Source organism: Mus pahari, chromosome 1 (assembly GCF_900095145.1).
Source record: "Mus pahari chromosome 1, PAHARI_EIJ_v1.1, whole genome shotgun sequence".
Taxonomy (NCBI): Eukaryota; Metazoa; Chordata; class Mammalia; order Rodentia; family Muridae; genus Mus; species Mus pahari.
In genome coordinates this window covers 123705380-123721665 of record NC_034590.1, presented here as the reverse complement: position 1 = coordinate 123721665, position 16286 = coordinate 123705380, and the positions used below count along the sequence as shown (strand labels likewise).

The following is a 16286-nucleotide window of genomic DNA, read 5'->3' as shown; positions in this document are numbered from 1 at the left end:
ACTGGATGGTTTTAGCTCCCTTGTCAAAGATCAAGTGACCATAGGTGTGTGGATTCATTTCTGGATCTTCAATTCTATTCCATTGATCTACTTGAACGACTCAAAACTTAACTATCTGCCCCTGAACTTCTGTTACAGAATGGTTTGGTTCAGGAGGAACTTCTAATTTCATTATTATTATTATTATTATTATTATTTTTTTTTTTTTTTTTGCATTTGCCTCTGTGTTGCACATGTTCGTGGAGGTCAGGGGCCGATGACAGATGTCGTCCTTTACTGCTCTTCACACTATTTACTGAGGCAGGCTCTTTTGCTGGCAAGTCCAGCTAGCTAGTTTGTCCAGAGGATCCTTTGGTCTCTGCTTCCAGAACACTAGGATAGTATGCAGACCATCATGCCTCCCTCCACTTAATTTCAATGTGTTAAGTTCCAGTTTGGCACTGCAAGCTTCTTATTTACTGATCCATTTACCCAGTCCCTGGGGAAGAATGTTTTAGTCTTTGTTTTTGTTTTTGAGACTTTTTTTTTTCTGTGTAGCTTTGGCTGTCATGGAACTTTGTAGACCAGGATGGCCTTGAAGGAGATCTGACTGCCTCTGCCTCCTGAGCCTGGGATTAAAGGTGTGTGCCACCACCATCCAGCTGTGGGTGAGGATACTAATTGGCATTTTGTTTACTTATCTGAGCTCTCCATACTTCTAGTAGGCTCTTTTTCAAGCAGGTTCATAGGCCACATTGCTGCATACAATAAGAACTAGTTTTCAATTGGCAAATATTAAAAAACAAGGTATTGAAAACAAGATTAGTAATTACTCTGCCCCAGGTCCCATTTTCCTGCCAATTTAGCTTAGAAATATAAAAACTGAATTCAGCTAGATTTAGAAGCACAATGATACAATAAAATGTTTTATTTATAGGTTTTGGTTACAGTAAAGGTTAAAAACACTGATAGTTATTTTGATAGGTATTACAAAAGGGTTAGAGTATATTAAAATAAAATTAAAACATGCAAACATATAAATATCAATGTCCATGTCAAATTCTTAAATGTTATGTTGCTGTGGCAAGTCAACGATGAAATAATGGATGGTAAATGTCTTTGAAAGGACTCATTCTTCCACCCATGATAAGGTATTAACTGTGAAAAAAAAAAGTTCAGTAACTCATATTACTATTTTGAAATATCAAGGCTCAAGAATATTTTTCTTTAATTATTGGGTGGTTTTTTTGTATTTTATTTTTTTAAGTAGAGTAACAGTAATAACAATTTTGACTCTTCTATATATATATATCAATCACTGTTCTAAATACTCTTTAGGAGCAATATGGTGATTGTGACCAAAGACTTGGAGGAAGGGAAGAACAGGATCCAAAACATATTCCAACTTAAAAATTGTTTTAAAGAACAAAAAATAAAATATATGAAAAAAACTTGAATGGATGTAGGCTAACTGAAGACCTTCACCTCTCCCTCCTTTCCTCCAAATCCAACCGTTCAGTCTCACCCCTAACTCCTTAGCAGACTACCTGCGGCAACCTCCTCTTCCTCCTTGCTCCCCATCTCCAGTGGTTCATACAGATATTCCCTTCCGACCTTTGTTCTCCTCTCTCATCCTGTTATCCCAGCCCCCAACTCCGTCAGGCATTCCCTAGGAACTTACCAGCCAAGCCTGCCAGAGAAGCAAGTAGGTCATCTTACAAGGTAGGTGAGCTATAGGAGCTACAAGTCTTCACTCCCTCCCATCCTCCAAATCCAACGCCCCAGTCTTATCCTCAGCTCTCTAGCAGACCACCAGTTGTGGCCTCTTCACTATTCCCAGCAGCTACTGGAGGTGGAAAGAGTGTCAAAACCAGAGGGGATTCACGATACCAAGGAAACAAAACTCTCTAAACACAACAAGACCAACACGATATTAATTCCTAGGGGTTGCAGCCTGCATAGGGACATTAGTCTGCACTTCATGGGGTCCTAGATCTGAAAGGAGAAGTAGACACATACTCCTTCATTAACATAGAACCTAACTCCAATCAGTAATCACTTGGAAATGAAAATTTAGTTTTCTCCCAGGGAGTCTCATGGGAGAAACAAACCCTTCTTATGGGTGGGCTGCCTGCCCAGCAGTAGATGGCCTACAGAAAAGAAACTCAATTGAATCCTTGGAGGTTCCTTTTTACATAATGTCCTGTCAGTCTTTCTCCCTTTTTAAAAAGTTTATCTTTTAAGACATTTTTAAATTTTATTTCCCTACCCCGTCTTTCTCTTTGCCCTGTTAGTCTGTTGAGTATATATAGTGGCTTTCACTTTCACATTTTCATGGGATTCCTGAGTGTGTCAACGAGTGTCTGTGTCTCTGTTTCTTGTGCCTTTTCATGGGTTCCTTTCCTTCCATTTGTTTTGTCTTATTCTGACCTTTTTGTTTTATTTTAATTATTCTATAGAAGCTGTTTTGTTTTCTAATGGGAGATAGAAAGGTGTTGGATCCAGATGTGAGGGGTGGTGAGGAGGAGTCGTCGGAGGGAGAGCATATCAGAAAACACTATATGACAAAAAGTCTACTTTCAATAAAAGAAAAATTAAATATATTATTCTTTGACAAATTTGTACACTTACATAACGTATTTTATTCTTTTCTACCCATGGGTTTCTCTCATCCCCTTTCATCCCTATGGAACCACCCCCTTTTTCGAACACAGGTAGAGGATATTTCTGAAGCATGATAACCCAGTGGTAGCCTCACCACAGAAGAGAATGACTCTCCTGCACCATTAACTGCAAATAGTTTCCCTGGGAGATATGGAGCCTCATGAACCCCTCCCTCACTGCTCAAGCATAATTTTGAAAGTCGAGCACTTTCTGACCTGGAGATAGCTAAATTTAGAGCTTTAAAATAGGAGCAAAATGGTCCATAACCTACCCTTTATAGGATGGGAGCCACATAGATCATTTTCTAAAGACTTACAGAAAAATGAAGGAAAACAACTCTCAAAGAAGTCTTGACTATACTTGACAAAAACCCAGTAGTAAATCATGACTTTTTGCTCATAGTATTTCTTTCCAGGGCCACCTTTATCTTTTTTTTTTTTTTTTTTCTGAGACAGGGTTTCTCTGTATAGCCCTGGCTGTCCTGGAACTCACTTTGTAGACCAGGCTGGCCTCAAACTCAGAAATTCGCCTGCCTCTGCCTCCTGAGTGCTAGGATTAAAGGCTTGCACCACCACGCCCGGCAGGCTACCTTTATCTTAAGACATTTGGTCTTTTTAATGAAAAGACAAAGAGGCTGGTCCAAATTGGTAATAACTTTTCACCCTTTCCTCCATTCCAAACCTTGGCATTGGATTCAGATGTTCAGTTTCAAATGCTGTAAGGTAAAGTAATACTGCCAAGGAAAGACAGGCAAGAATGAAGACCTTATCAAGTTGTACAGTGACTATGTATGACTCTCTTCCACTTAGTACACGGTGGAGATAAGTGTAGGTTCCTCCTCAAACAAACACTAAATGTAATGGATAATTATGACTGTTTAGATATTAAAACTGGCCCTTGTAGGAGTTCTTACCCAGTTATCTGGGAAGTGGAAACGGCCACAAACCATGCAGTACCTCCTCAGTACCAGGAACCAGCATTGAGAAGGAGGGTGGCATTCTAGGTTACCCACATTAATTTCACTACAGGGAAAACAAAACAGTAAACACAGGAATTAGAAATCGGTGCAGAGGCCTAAAGGTCACCACCCCTGGGCTTTAGTGTTAGTCTCAACCCATCAGGTTAGTGATTCAACAGCCTTGATGTAAAAATGTAATACAAGTCATAGCAGATGAACAGGTTACTTGAAGCAAGTAAAGCCTGATTGCTTCTATTTAAAGATTATACACACATACTACACACACACACACACACACACACACACACACACACACGCACACATACACACACACAAGTGCAGTGCCCACAGATTCCATAAGAAGGTGACAGATCTCCCTGGAGCTGGAGCTAAAGGTTTGTTTAAAACTGCCAGATGTGGGCGTTAAGAACCAAACTCAAAGTTCAGAGCAGAGACTGAAGGAATGACCATCTAGAGACTGTCCTATCTGGGGATCCATCCCATAAACAACCACCAAACCCAGACACTATTGCAGATGCCAACAAGATTTGCTGACAGGAGCCTGATATAGCTGTCTCCTGAGAGACTCTGCCAGTGTCTGACTAATACAGAAGTGGATGCTCACAGCCATCCATTGGACAGAGCACAGGGCCACCAATGAAGACGCTAGAGAAAGTACCCAAGGGGCTGAAGGGATTTGCAGCCCCATAGGAGGAACAACAATATGAACTAACCAGTAACCCCAGAGCTCCCTGGGACTAAACTACCAATCAAAGAAAACAGATGGATGGTGGGACTCATGGCTCTAGCTGCATATGTAGCAAAGGATGGCCTAGTCAGTCATCAATGGGAGGAGAGGCCCTTGATCCTGTGATGGTTCTATGCCCCAGTATCGGGGACTACCAGGACCAGGAAGCAGGAGTGGATGGGTGGGGAAGCAGGGGCGGTGGAGGGGATAGGGGATTTTTTGAGGGGAAATTAGGAAAGGGGATACTGTTTGAAATGTAAATAAAGAAAATAGCTAATAAAAATGTAAAAAAATAAAATTACTTAAAAAACAAACAAACAAACAAGCAAAAAGCAAAACAAACAAACAAAAAAACCCAACTCAGGGCAGAGGAAGAGGCAGGAAGTGGAGGTGGAGGTGGTGTTGAGCTGAGCGGCTACAGGAGCCACTGGGAATCACTTCCTGGTCATGAAAATCAAATGATCAAACCGACCAATGAGGACCCCGCCTTTGCAGAAGGCCTTTGTTCGATATCTAAAGAATATTTTGAGCACATTGAAAGTTACAATGAAGAAATGGAAATCTGGGGAGGTGAAAATATAGATATGCCATTCCGACAAAAGCCCATACCTTTCCACAAGGCACTCGTCAGGTGATTGCTTGTTATCAAGTTCATCTTGCGAAATTCTGGATGGACGGATACAAGGAAATATTTTATAGGAGAAACACAGATGCAGCCAAAAATCATTAAGAAAAAATTATTTGGTGATCTTTCAAAAAGATCTGAAATAAAGAAACAGCTTCTGTGTAAAAATTTTACATGGTACCTGAACCCTATTTACCTAGAAGTGTATGTACCAGACCTTAATCTTGTTATATCTGGATATATTAAGAGTGTTGATCAACCTTTATGTCTGGATGTTGGTGAGAATAACCAGGGCAGCGAACCATTGATTCTGTACACGTCCCTCGGACTTGGGGGAAATCAGTATTTTGAGTATTCTGCTCAGCGTGAAATTCCACACAACATTCAGGAGATATGTCTTCATGCTACTCAGGGTATCGTCCAGTTGAAGGCATGTGTCTATAAAGGTCACAGAACAATCGCCCCTGGAGAACTGATATGGGAGATTCGGAAGGACCAACTTCTATATAATCCATTATTTAAAATGTGCCTTTGATCAAATGGAGAGCATCCAAACTTAGTGCCATGCGACTCAACAGATCTACTCCAAAAATGGATTTTTAGCCAAAATGAATAAGGGTTCATTAAAATTAAGGACTTGAAAAGAACACAGTCTTCCTCATAAAACTGTGACTAGGCATCTACTATAGTTATTGAAAATTATGCAAAAGCAGCTAATTGTAACTTAAGTGCATTTTCCTTCCTTCTACCTTAAGATGTCTGTGTGGTAGTGTCACTGCAGAAGCCCTGGGGTTCCTGTCTGAATGCACAGTAACTAGAATTCCAAAGAGGATTCTGAAGTGTCAGGATGTAGAAGAGAGATGTTTACAGTGTGAAGAAAATAATTTCCCTAGTAAAGTGATATGTGGTTGTACACTTGGGGATCTGCACACCTACATCCACACACTCACAGCTGATAATGTTTCCCCTAATTTTAGGGGCAATAGAAAAAGATTTGATACTGTATTTTTATGACTATATAGAAATGGATCAATGAAGGCCAGTCATTGGCCTTTCAGTACAAACCAGGAGCCTTTTATAGATCTAGAATTCATTGTTTTAAAATCCAGGTAAACTTTTGTTGTCTTTTGTTAACTTGTCTGTCAAATATTTCCTTAAACATGAAGTTGAATAAGGAGAGGACTATTTTTTAACACTTAAATTTTTGGAAAATTTGCAAATATTTTTTAGTCTAAAGCCCTTTCCACTTGATACACATGAGTCTTCCCCAAAAGGCTTTTCTGAAGTGACTGTACTGTGTGTTTTTCTGGAGTATGTAAAAATAAAACTATATAACTATAACTAACTATAACTATATCTATCTATATAAGTATATGAACCAAACTCAGATCCTCTGGAAGAGCGATAAGTGCTCTTAACCACTGAGCCACCTCTCCAGCCCCTCACTGTTGAGTCTATGTCAGTGAGTCATCTTGGAACATAAGTTCCACAAAGTCATTAGCCATCTCATTGCACCAAAGCATAAACTAAAGTTACAAACCGAGCATTTTTAGGTAATTTTGCCAAATTTAAATCTGGAACTTTCTGGCTATATGAATATGCAAAATCATTTAATGTGGTTGTATCTAATTTTCTGTCACTCTCCTACAGAATACATAATCAAATAACAATCTTTAAATAAAAGCAGACTTCATTAGCTCCAAGTAACCTGTTCATTCAACTTTGAGAGATGTTAGGAACATCTTCCCTTCAACCAAGTTGGCATGGTATTCATGCTGTATACACAAGAGTTGGTGATGAGGATTCAAGTGCCCTGGGGAGAGTCATGTTCTTACCTAAATGCTGATGGCATGCATAGTCTTAATGTGGAAGCACTTAACCAAAAATAAGTTATCAAACTTTCTAATGTTTTTGTCTTATTTAATTCCAACTTCCTTCAGGAATTTTAAACTTACTGTTTTTTTTTTTTTTTTTTAGCTTCATCTTGTATGTCATTATTACTGGCTTTCAAACTTAGAACGTAGAACTAATTTTTTATTAGACTTTCTGAATTCTAATTCTTCGAGTAACCTAGAGTCTCAGTCTCCCCTCTCTTCTCTTTCTCCTCTTTCTTGCCCTCTTCCTGCCCATTCTTTCCCACCCCTCTTCTCTCTCTGTCTCTCTGTCATCTCTGTCTCTGTCTCTCTCTGTCTCTGTCCCTCTCTGTCCTTCTCTCTCTCTGTCTCTCTCTGTCTCTGTCTCGCTCTGTCTCTGTCTCTCTCTGTCTCTGTCCCTCTCTGTCCCTCTCTGTCCCTCTTTGTCCCTCTCTGTCTCTGTGCGTGCTTGCTAGGTAAGTACTCTCCCACTGGGCTCTAGCTCCAGCCCTTTTTTCACATTATGACAGTTTCACCTAGGTTTTTTTTTTAATTGTTGGCCTTGAACTCACTGAGTAATATCAGGTAGGTCTTGAATTTATAGGCAGTCCTCCTATGCCTTCTGAGAGGCTGGTTTTACATGACTGCCATGAGGCCCAACTAGAGTCCTTTGGATTGTTCAGAAAGTCAAAGCCAATCTGTGTACTTAAGAAATTTCCTTAGATATTGGGTACCAAGTTAGTGTGATGCATTTGGCTCGGCAGCATGTTCGGATAACCTTTCAAGGAATAGACAGATGAACATCAAAAACCCACCCATGGTTTAAAACCTGTGTCACTTTATTGGCCTAAAATTTGGCCTTGGAGTAGGGACTGCAGTAAAGGTTAAGTTGGACTGACATGCTACAGATACACAGTTACATAAGACCTCATGAATTTCAAGGTTTGTGGACAAGCAATGATACACTTTGGCTAAGAGCTATTAGAACTGAATCAAGGAATCAATGGGTGTTTTGCACTGACCTGCGAATGACACACTGAAGCTGAAGCTCAGCATAAATAGATATATTCCTGGGCATATAGGTGAGCCAGGTATTAACAATGGTTCCATCAAATGCGTGCTGTTGAGATAGGAGATTTTTTTGAAGTATACAAATGGATTATCACAACACATTTTAATATATTCAATAAGTAATAGAAAAACTACCACCCCACGAAGTAAAGACATGCAGCCCAATTAATGTGCTTAAAGTTCCCCCTATAATGTGGAAGTATTTAATGCACAGAAAATAAAGCAACACCATAAACATAGGATTTGTGAATGAGATTGGCAAGAGGCTGGCCACATTATTCCTGGAGATTTTCCACTAGCCTTTTCAAATATCAGTTCTAGCAAGTGTTTCTTACTTAGATGGAAACTTGCTTTATGAGTATTTAAAAGACGAGGAAACTAGTTGAAGGATCTGAAATACTCTTCCAGATACAACCGATTTCAACCATAGTATTTGGCTTTTACTTTGGATTTTCCAGTTTTTTTTCCAATTTTTTATTAGGTATTTACTTCAGTTACATTTTAAATGCTATCCCAAAAGTCCCCTATACCCTCCCCCCGATCCTGCTCCCCTACCCACTCACTCCCACTTCTTGGCCCTGGTGTTCCCCTGTACTGGGGCATATAGAGTTTGCTAGACCAAGGGGTCTCTCTTCCCAATGATGACTGACTAGGCCATATTCTGCTACATATGCAGCTAGAGACAGAGCTCTGGGGTACTGGCGATTTCATATTGTTGTTCCACCTATAGGGTTGCAGACCCCTTCAGCTCCTTGAGTACTTTCTCTAGCTCCTCCATTGGGGGCCCTGTGTTCCATCCTATAGATGACTGTGAGCATCCACTTCTGTATTTGCCAGGCACTGGCATAGCCTCACAAGAGACAGCCTTATCAGGGTCCTTTAAGCAAAATCTTGCTGGCATATGCAATAGTGTCTGTGTTTGGTGGTTGAGATTTCCCAGTTTTTAAAAGCACACCAGGAAGAAGACTGCTAACTAAAAAACTGAGGTATTTGTACTGACCAATTGTATGTCCTGAGCATGGAATGTATATACATTTCATATTAAGTTACAAATCTTATGGTTTTGCCATACTTTTGGGATCATATTAGATATGGTGTACGATCCTAATTTATAGGTACCAAAATCAGTAACTCATTGAATAAATAGATTAGCTGAAGAGCATCCATAAGATTGATTTACATGATTGCCAAGGTCTGAAAGATTTATCTCACTCAGCTTTCAAATCGAGAGGTTAGGCAGACAAACACTATTAAAGCTATGGAGAGGCCTCATGATGGCTGGCAGAGTTTAATCTGAGTCACTTGTAGAAAAAGTCTGCCCAGAGCAAGGGGCCAGGAGAGATCAGTATAGGCATTTTGACCAGATTCTTAGCTGTGGCCCTTGTACTGTAGGATAGGTAGCTCTCTGTTATGTGCGGAGAGGCCTGTACCTGCAGGTGCTAAATGCCTGCTCCTCCTCACCAGATGTCAGCTGCGTTCTCTCCTCTCTGGATGGAGTCATGAGTATTGTATCCCCAAATTGCCTACTGTACCCTGTGGAGAGGATTGTCTCCACTTGATAACGATGGGCTTCACTTCTATGAAGGGCTCTATATTTGACACTTGATTTTAGCTGCTAAAAACCTCAAAATGCCTTTGGATTTCTTTCTTTTTTTTTGGAAGCATGGAAACAAATCAGAGTGCCTGTCATCTTGCTGTGGGTAAGCATAGGCTTGAGAAATATGCCAAGATAGGCAATATATTAGAGAGGACTGGAGGATCTTCACATCAATTTGGTTGTTATCCCATGCATACATATGACATGAAGTTTAGGTTCCTAGAAGAACACTCTTATTTCCATGACTACAGCAATGCGAATTAAGATAAACTGAATATTTTAAATTTACCTTGGAAGTGTTTGAAACTTCCTATATTATCTTAAGGTCTGGGCACTGAGCGCAGTGCACTGAGGAGGAGGAGTTACCCTCAAGAATAAGTGATAGGTTAGTGAGAGAGACAGGTCTGTGAGTCAAGTACAGTAAGATTCTTCCCTAGGGATATCTTCTATGGATTTTTTTCTTATCATTGTTGTTCATTTCATTCTGCTCAGAGTCATCATAGAACTAAAGCAACAAGTTCAGACTAGGCATCAGCAAGCCTCTTCTCTGATGTGTTCTAACTACAGGTGTTGGATTACATGCCTGACTTTTTATGCCCCAATCCTTCATTTTATATAAGTGGAAGCAGAATCGATCCAGTAGGATTAGGTGTGTAAAAAGCCATGTGAAAAATAATATGTGTCATATTAATAGAACACTACCTTATTTCTATAGAAAGCCTATAGTTTTCTTATTCATGCCTAGTATCCTATACATAGCAAGTCTCTGATGAATGAATAGAAGTAACAAAAAATTCTTCGTGTTTCTCTTAGGCTAAGCACTAGGATGGTAACACCATTGTTTTGTATATATTAAGACAAGAACAGAAAACAACACTTGAAAAGACTTGACAGATGGCACCAAGAAATTCAGTTCCTTCTCTTACCTGTATGAAACTCCCACAGGAACCGATATCATAATAAAACTCAAGTTCATCTGGTCTTATGGAAGTTACTGGGCAGCTTGGCCCTAAGAATAATTCATCAGGGCCAATGAGATCATCTGGATAAAACAGTGCCCTTTTAGCTATAACACGGAATGTAAAGTAATTGCATTCCATGGATACTGTTGAAAGAGACGAAAAAACAATCAGCTGCTCCACCTTAATACGTAGCAAAGAACTTTGATCCAAATTAAGGGAAATGAAAAACCCAATTTGACCAAAATTAATAGAGTTTAGGGATATGGGCAAAAATGATTACTCTCATGATATGACTCTCCTCTTTTCTTTCTATTGATATTCCTCAAATAGAATCAACTTTTGAAACACTCAGAAGTTCTACCTGAGATTAACCATAGTGACTATTTAGAATGAAAGCAGATGTACTTTTATTAGGGTGCCAATACTGGGCTCACCAAGAGCCCACCAGCTTTGCTAGATTAACTGGCTAACAAACCCTGGCAATCCCTCTGTCTCTGCCTCCCAATCACTGGGATTACAGGCTTTTTCTGTGTGTTGGAGATCTGAGCTCAAATCGTCACACTTTCATGAAAAGTAACTTTATTAGTTGAACCATCTCCATGGCCCCTAGGTTTTAACTTTCAGACCATGGCTGTGTGCCAAATAGTAGCAGACATGTGGAGAGAAGATGCAAGTCTTTCAAGATCCAAGAATGAATAAAGAGCAGAGTCTGAACATTATGCTTTATGGGCCCATTACAGTGCACTGCCCTGAAGATTAGAATGTTCAATTTATGCCTCTGCTGGACTCTTCTGAGCTTTAGGACAAATATCCAAGTAGTTAGCAGATATAAAAGGATATTTGAAACAGTCCTCCTTGGCGTGCACATGATTTACATGGAACCCATGTGTTTTATATCACTTCCATTTGTATTTCCCCATTCTCAGTCAACAGCATCACATTCACCAACACTGAAGCCTTAGGGTCTAGTTCCAGGTCCCACATCTCTTCCTTCCCATCTAGTCTCCCAGTGACTCAATTCACTTTTACTTTCAAAATTGATCTCCCATATACTTCTGCTTGGCTGTACCTTTGACTCCATCGCTGTCCTTTACGTGGGCAACATCAGCAGCCTTGCAGAGGAGCTCACAGCCTCCAGCCTCATTTCTTTCATTCTTCACAGCTGCCCTATGCTGCCCTTGCTTACACCCCTTGCCCACCATCTCGGAGACCTCCACTTCTCTGTCTTTAAAAGCACTTTGACTTTTAAGCAATATTTTTTTCAGTTCTTTAAAAAATCTTTAGTTCATTTTGGTCCTATTTCATCATCTTGGGCTATCACATTTGCAACAGGTATTTTTCACAATTCCCCTTTCATTTATAAAAAAGCAAAGAGTAGAGAATATTTCTTGCCCTCTAACGCCCCACCCTTCCTGTAAGCAGTGACAATATTATTCCCAAGGTTCCACAGTAATTGCGCTACCTCCAGAAATTCCCTTTTGTCCTCCTAATACTACACACATTATTCTTAGTACCCAGACTCATAGTCAACTTCCTTTTGAGACATTCTAATAGTTTCTTTGGAAAACTCTTTTGTCTTTTGTCTCCTTTGAGCTGAGTCTGTGGTGGTCTGCAGAACTGGAAGGTGTTTTAAATGATTTCTATCCCATCATACCAGTGGTGAAACAAGGTTTCTCAGTTGTTTGGGGAACTTAGACCTCCTAGGATCTGAGAGCAGCCTGGGGTCAGTCTGTGTGGGATGTTGAATGTAGTCTATGTGTCACTGAGTTGGCTGTAGGAAAATACTGGAATGTTTAAGAACCTTTTATTGAGAATATCTTAAAAAGTATTGTACAATGACGTAGGGAGGGCATGAGAGATGATTACATAAGGACAGCTAGTTAAGGATGTGTGGTTGAATAACGCAGGTAGGAAACTGTTAAAAGACAGATAAGCAGTAGGAAGAGAGAATAATGCAGAAGAACAGATGGCTCAAGGGTGACCTGGTAGGAACCCGAAGAATGCCTATGTAGAAAGAAGTGGGAGGGTGGTAGGAACTCTGAGAGCCTCAGAAAACAGAATGACTTGAATCCAGAACACTTTTACTTATGGGGATGGGGGAAGAAGGCAAGACATGGATAATGAGAATTAAGTTTGTAAAACCTGTATTTCAGGCCAATAATGTTCTAGTAATTCAGGGGGAGACAACATAGAGGACTAGGAATTATTAAGTCTCTAACTTTTCAGATGGAATGGTAAAACCCTTGAAACCCAAAACCTCTTAACTCATAGACATTGAAGAACTACCCCTTGAAAATCCCACCAGCCAAGGTCCACTCTGATACCTGGCTCTATCCCAGTACATCTCCACATCCCAAATATGAGCAGCAGCAATCCTGAAGCAATGAAGGCCTTCATTATGCCAGACTTCAGCCTAGAAGCTTCTCAGGTATCAGATAGTTGAGAGGAATTAGCAAGCCAGAAGTGTTTTTATACCTGAGGCTATACTCAGATGTATTCAATGAACCCAATTCAGGAAGAAAAAACCAAACCAAAACAAAAAAACCCCTCTAACACACCATCAACTCTAGCTCCCAAGTCTTCATCATATAGACTAGAAATATATAGTATTGGCTAAGTGAGTACAGCCATACATTATGAGTTGCTTTTGAACTAACTGTGTAAGGCCTGAAAATGCTTGAGTAGGTGGCTAATTTGCTGGCCAGTTTTTGGCATTCTATGAGTAGATTTAGGAATGCTGACACAATGCTGTACTTTGTCATGTGTGGTTGAAGTCATCTACCCCAAGTTTGTAATATTTAGCTAACTTGGATTAACTCATTAATTAGCTAATTCATTGGTTGTATTAAAAGCTAATGTAGCAGAAGTTACTCACGCTTAACAACCCAGGAAGGAGAGGCAAATAGAGACCCCAATATTGACCATTTCTAAAACAACCTTAAGAGAACCCAGTGTTCTTCAGTGTTTTCAAAATGTCCTTGCTAGAGTGACATGTCAAAGCCTTTAATTTCTTATACCTTTGTAAATGAGCCTTTCTAGACCAACAGACAGATTTTGAATCCCAGGCACTATGGAATGTCCTGAGAGAGTAGTGTGTGCTTCCTGGAGAGATGTCTCATCGGAAGGTTTAAACAATTCCTATGATCCACATATATTATTTTTCTTTCTTTCTTGTTATTTTTATTTTTTCCTTTTTTGTTGGATATTTTCTTTATTTACATTTCAAATGTTATCCCCTTTCCCATTATCCCCTCCTGCTTCTATGAGGGTGTTCCCCCACCCACCTCCCAGCCCTTGAATTCCCCTACACTGGGGCATCGAGCCTTCACAGCACCAAGGGCCTCTCCTCCCATTGATGCCCAACAAGGCCATCCACAGCTACATATGCGGATGGAGCCATGGGTCCCTCCATATTGGTTGGTGGTTTAGTCCCTGGGAGCTCTGGGGAGTCTGGTTGGTTGATATTATTGTTCTTCCTATGAGGTTGCAAACCCCTTCAGCTCCTTCAGTCCTTTCTCTAACTCCTCCATTGGGGATCCCATTGAGGACCCGTGCTCAGTCCAATAGTTGGCTGCGAGAATCTGCCTCTGTACAGAGGCAGATGTATTACTTTTCTATTGCTGTGCTAAAACACCATGACCAAGGCAACTGATCAAAGAAAGCATTTATTTGGGGCTTACTGTTCGGAGATAAAGAGCCCATGACTATTGTGGTGGAGAGCTAGGCAGCAGGCAGGCAGACATGGTGTAGTTGAGAGCTCACATCTCGAGATACAACCGAGAGAGAGAGAGAGAGAGAGAGAGAGAGAGAGAGAGAGAGAGAGAGAGAGAGAGAGAACCTCTGACTCAGTGACCACACCTCTTCTAATCAAATAAAGCCACACTTTTAATCCTTCCCAAACAGTTCCACAAACTGGGGACCAAGTATTCGAATATATGAGCCTATGGAGGCCATTCTCATTCAAACCAATAGACCATAAGAGTCTTAAGTTTTCCTCAAGTATGGCAATAAACGTTTGTTAACTTCTATGCTAGTATCTATTGTACAAGTTTAGGATGCTAGTATTACATTTTTAAATATAACCAACAATAAAATGTGCATGTGGAAAGTACCCTTGGAAGTGTATTAAGAGAAGTGCTTGAAGACTTATCTGAAAAACAGTTTTACACACATGAAAAAGATAATGTAGCATGAAAGAGAAGTCCCATGTATACCTAGAATAAAACTGGAATTCAAACATGCAGCTTCCAGCTCACCTCCTATGTTCAGTTTTTTTCCACTTCAGAGATAGTTTGAAAGGCATCAGATAGTTCTGAAAATATCATTAATATTTTGCAATATCTTAAAAGTTAAAATAGGTATAGCAAACTTGACATTTAAGTCTGTTGAAGCAAAAAGGGAGAAGCAACTTTAAGAAATCCCATTAGCCAGGTGTGGTGGCACACATTTTATCCCAGAACTCAGGAAGTAGAAGTAGGCAGAACTCTGTGAGTTTGAGGCCAGCCTGGTCTATACAAGGAATTCCACAACAGCCAGGACTACACAGTAAGACCTCAAATCCCTAAAACAAACTAAAACCAAAAACCAAAACCAAAATTGACGTAAAACAAAACCAAAATGAAAGAAAAATCCATGAAATGATTCAAAATGCAAGTACAAAATTTGTTAAAAATATAAATCTAAAGGCCTACCTAGTACATTCCTTAGTGATGGATAGATATTGTGATTCTTTCTAAAGTTTTCTAAAGGTATGTATGTGTGTATGAAGTGTACATGTGTATGCATATATAAATATATGAAATCACAGAAGAATATGACCTACCCTCCCCCAGCAACCACTAATTGCCTATTGTTCCTCAGGGAAGGGTGGGACTTTCTGAGCCTTTCTTCTCCATGATGGTACATTAGAGGACCTCGTCCTGTACAGTTTATCCTGAGACTAGCCACTCCTACTGTGAGTTCATGTGTGCAACAGCTGTGTCCTGTCTGGAGGACATTTTAAAACCCCCTCTCTGGTCCCCAGCTCTTACATCCTTTCTGCCTTTCTTATGTGATGATCCTTGAAAGACTGTACATACAGGGGTCATTTCTACAGAGATGCTCCTTGAGCCTTGGCGAAGGTGATATAGATACCCCTTTAGGGATGAATTCTCAACAGTGCTTATTCTCAACCCCCTGACTAGTTGTGAGTCTCTGTATTGACCATGGCCCACTGCAAACAGAACTTCTCTGATGAAACCCGAGAGCAATGCTAAAACTATAGGCATAAACATAAATATTTAATGGCAGTTTGTCCATTTAGTGAAAAAGAAGTACTCTGATTTTTAAAAACGCTAACAGATATAACATGCATGTTTGTTTGTACATTATATGTGTGCCTGTGGAAGTCACAAGTGGCTGTTGGGTCTCCTAGAGTTACAGATGCTTGTGAGCCATCATGTGGATGGGAGTTGAACACAGATTCTCCTGGAAGAACAAATAGTGGTCTTAACTACTTATTCATCTCTCCAGCTTCCCATACCCCGAGATTTTAAAATTGAGAAGTTACAGAAACTTAAGCAGAAGGAAAATTAGAGATTGGATGCATACATCTTTATTGTATTAAGAAATAAAAAAAATAGTGGGGATAAGAAAGGGGAGAAGTAGGTCCCAAGGTGGAAACTCCTAGTTATCTAAGATGATGAAATTTAGGTAAGTAGCACAAAGTAGCATACAACACAGAGACTATAGGTGATAGCATTGTGTTCCATATTGAACCTTTGCTAATGCACATGTGCGCGCGCACACACACACACACACACACACACACAAAGAGAGAGAGAGAGAGAG

The 16286-nt window shown here is 40.1% G+C and overlaps 1 protein-coding gene across 1 annotated transcript; it reads right to left on the bottom strand.

Annotated features, from left to right (window-relative positions):
• Nucleotides 1-892: 892 nt before the first annotated feature.
• LOC110338003 (oocyte-secreted protein 3-like) lies at nucleotides 893-12898 on the bottom strand. Its single transcript, XM_021221147.1, has 6 exons — nucleotides 12782-12898; nucleotides 10422-10600; nucleotides 7850-7947; nucleotides 4959-5015; nucleotides 3557-3665; nucleotides 893-1137 (listed from the first exon to the last, which is right to left on the bottom strand). Exons 1-6 carry the CDS (start codon nucleotides 12852-12854, stop codon nucleotides 988-990), a joined length of 666 nt encoding a protein of 221 aa, XP_021076806.1. The 5' UTR covers nucleotides 12855-12898; the 3' UTR covers nucleotides 893-987.
• Between the last annotated feature and the right edge of the window lie 3388 nt (nucleotides 12899-16286).

Coding starts and splice junctions, on each gene's coding strand:
- LOC110338003 (XM_021221147.1), bottom strand. CDS start 12,854: ATGAAGGCCTTCATTGCTTCAGGATTGCTGCTGCTCATATTTGGGATG. Junction 5,016..7,849: donor CTTCAGTGTGTCATTCGCAG/GTCAGTGCAAAA, acceptor CCGTCCATCCAG/AATTTCGCAAGATGAACTTG. Junction 3,666..4,958: donor GACGAGTGCCTTGTGGAAAG/GTATGGGCTTTT, acceptor TTTTCCCTGTAG/TGAAATTAATGTGGGTAACC.